At 42.8% G+C, this 1,555-nt stretch overlaps 1 protein-coding gene across 1 annotated transcript in view; it reads right to left on the bottom strand.

The window, feature by feature from the left end:
- Positions 1-917: 917 nt before the first annotated feature.
- The window catches only part of LOC101846259 (nodal modulator 1), a gene marked incomplete at its 3' end in the record, with an annotated part of 37,403 nt that continues 36,765 nt past the window's right edge, over positions 918-1,555 (bottom strand). The window contains 1 exon segment of the mRNA XM_013090159.2: positions 918-1,010. Within this exon segment, the coding sequence (XP_012945613.1) occupies positions 918-1,010 (93 nt within the window).

Genomic DNA, 1,555 nt, shown 5'->3' on the forward strand with positions numbered 1-1,555 from the left:
GGGGGGAAGAGAGAAGGAACTGGTTAATGTTTGACACCTACATCTGCACAATTGGTTTGTTTGTTTGAATAAAGAGAAGCATCATCATCATTGACTTTCTCACCCTGCACCAGGGTATAGGCCACGGACAAACACCCTCCACTTTTCTCTATCCTGGGCTAGCCTCTTGATGTTATTCCATGTCTTCCCACTTTTCTGTACATCGATGTACAAAGAGAAGCAGAATAATATAGACACAATAATGGTAAATTAACACTGAGAAAACGTAAGACAGACAGACAGAAACAGACAGCGTATGAATGGTGCCACCCTACCACAAGGAGAGTTTGCCCCCCCCCGGCGCATTAGACTGGGGTCTGTGGTGCAGTGGAAAGGCACTTCACTGTAACACACACAAGACCGGGGATCAATTTCGTGAGTGGAGAGACTTTTTATAGAGTACCTTGGGCCTTTCTGGTGGGATGTTGTATCCCTCTCAGCCTGGGTTGACCCCAACAGGCAGGGTCAAAAGCCCGTCTCCTAAATGATCTAAAATTGTGCCGATGGGGAGTAAAAGCACCTGCATAAAAAAATTTAAAGCGTTGATTTTACCCCCCCTCCCAGCCAACTTCGGGGGGCGATAAGATACATAAACTTCAGTTTGGTAATTGTTTTACAGCGATTGCACATACATAAAGTCACATGTCACATATAGGTGAACTATGGAAGTGAGGCACCCACATAAGATCACATGTCACATATAGGTGAACTATGGATGTTTTACAGGTCTTACATAAGATCACATGTCACATATAGGTGAACTATGGACGTTTTACAGGTCCTACAAAAGATCACATGTCACATATACGTGAACTATGAATGTGAAGCACCTACAAAAGATCACATGTCACATATACGTGAACTATGGATGCACTCACCGTCTTGTAGTTGTAGGCCAGGGCAATGATGAGGGCCACCACGGGCAGGATGAGGTACGAGCCTTGGTTCAAATCCTGGTCCACCGAGCGCAACTGTCCACCAGGAAGAAAATGGTGAGGTTTCAAGTTCAAGTTAAGTTGCATCAAGAGAAATGGTGAAATGGTATAGGTTAGTTTAATGCCGTATCAACACTATTATGTTTCTTACGAGGCGGTAGCATAAAGAGAAATGGTGAAATGGTATAGGCTTATGCCCCTATGGTTGCATTATAAAGAGAAAAGGTGAAAAGGCATAGGCTTAAAGCCCCTATAGGTTGCATTATAAAGAGAAAAGGTGAAAAGGTATAGGCTTTTAACGCCCCTATGGTAGCATAAAGAGAAGCAGAGCGACACGACAACAAGAATCCAGTGCTAGGGAACGAGAACAATCAACCAGACAGAAGCAAAAGGAGAATAGCAAGAAGAAAAAAAAAAAAAGTTAGTAAGTGGGAAGAAAAATATAAGCAAACTGAGTATTGCAACGTTTAAAACCCTTAACAAAACATGATCGGAAATACTCTACACAGCGACAAAGCACAGCTGATTAAAACCTGTAAATTCTTTGCCATATCGACAGACCGAAGGGCTAGAACCCAAAT

Source organism: Aplysia californica, unplaced genomic scaffold (genome assembly GCF_000002075.1).
Source record: "Aplysia californica isolate F4 #8 unplaced genomic scaffold, AplCal3.0 scaffold01158, whole genome shotgun sequence".
NCBI classification, from domain to species: domain Eukaryota; kingdom Metazoa; phylum Mollusca; class Gastropoda; order Aplysiida; family Aplysiidae; genus Aplysia; species Aplysia californica.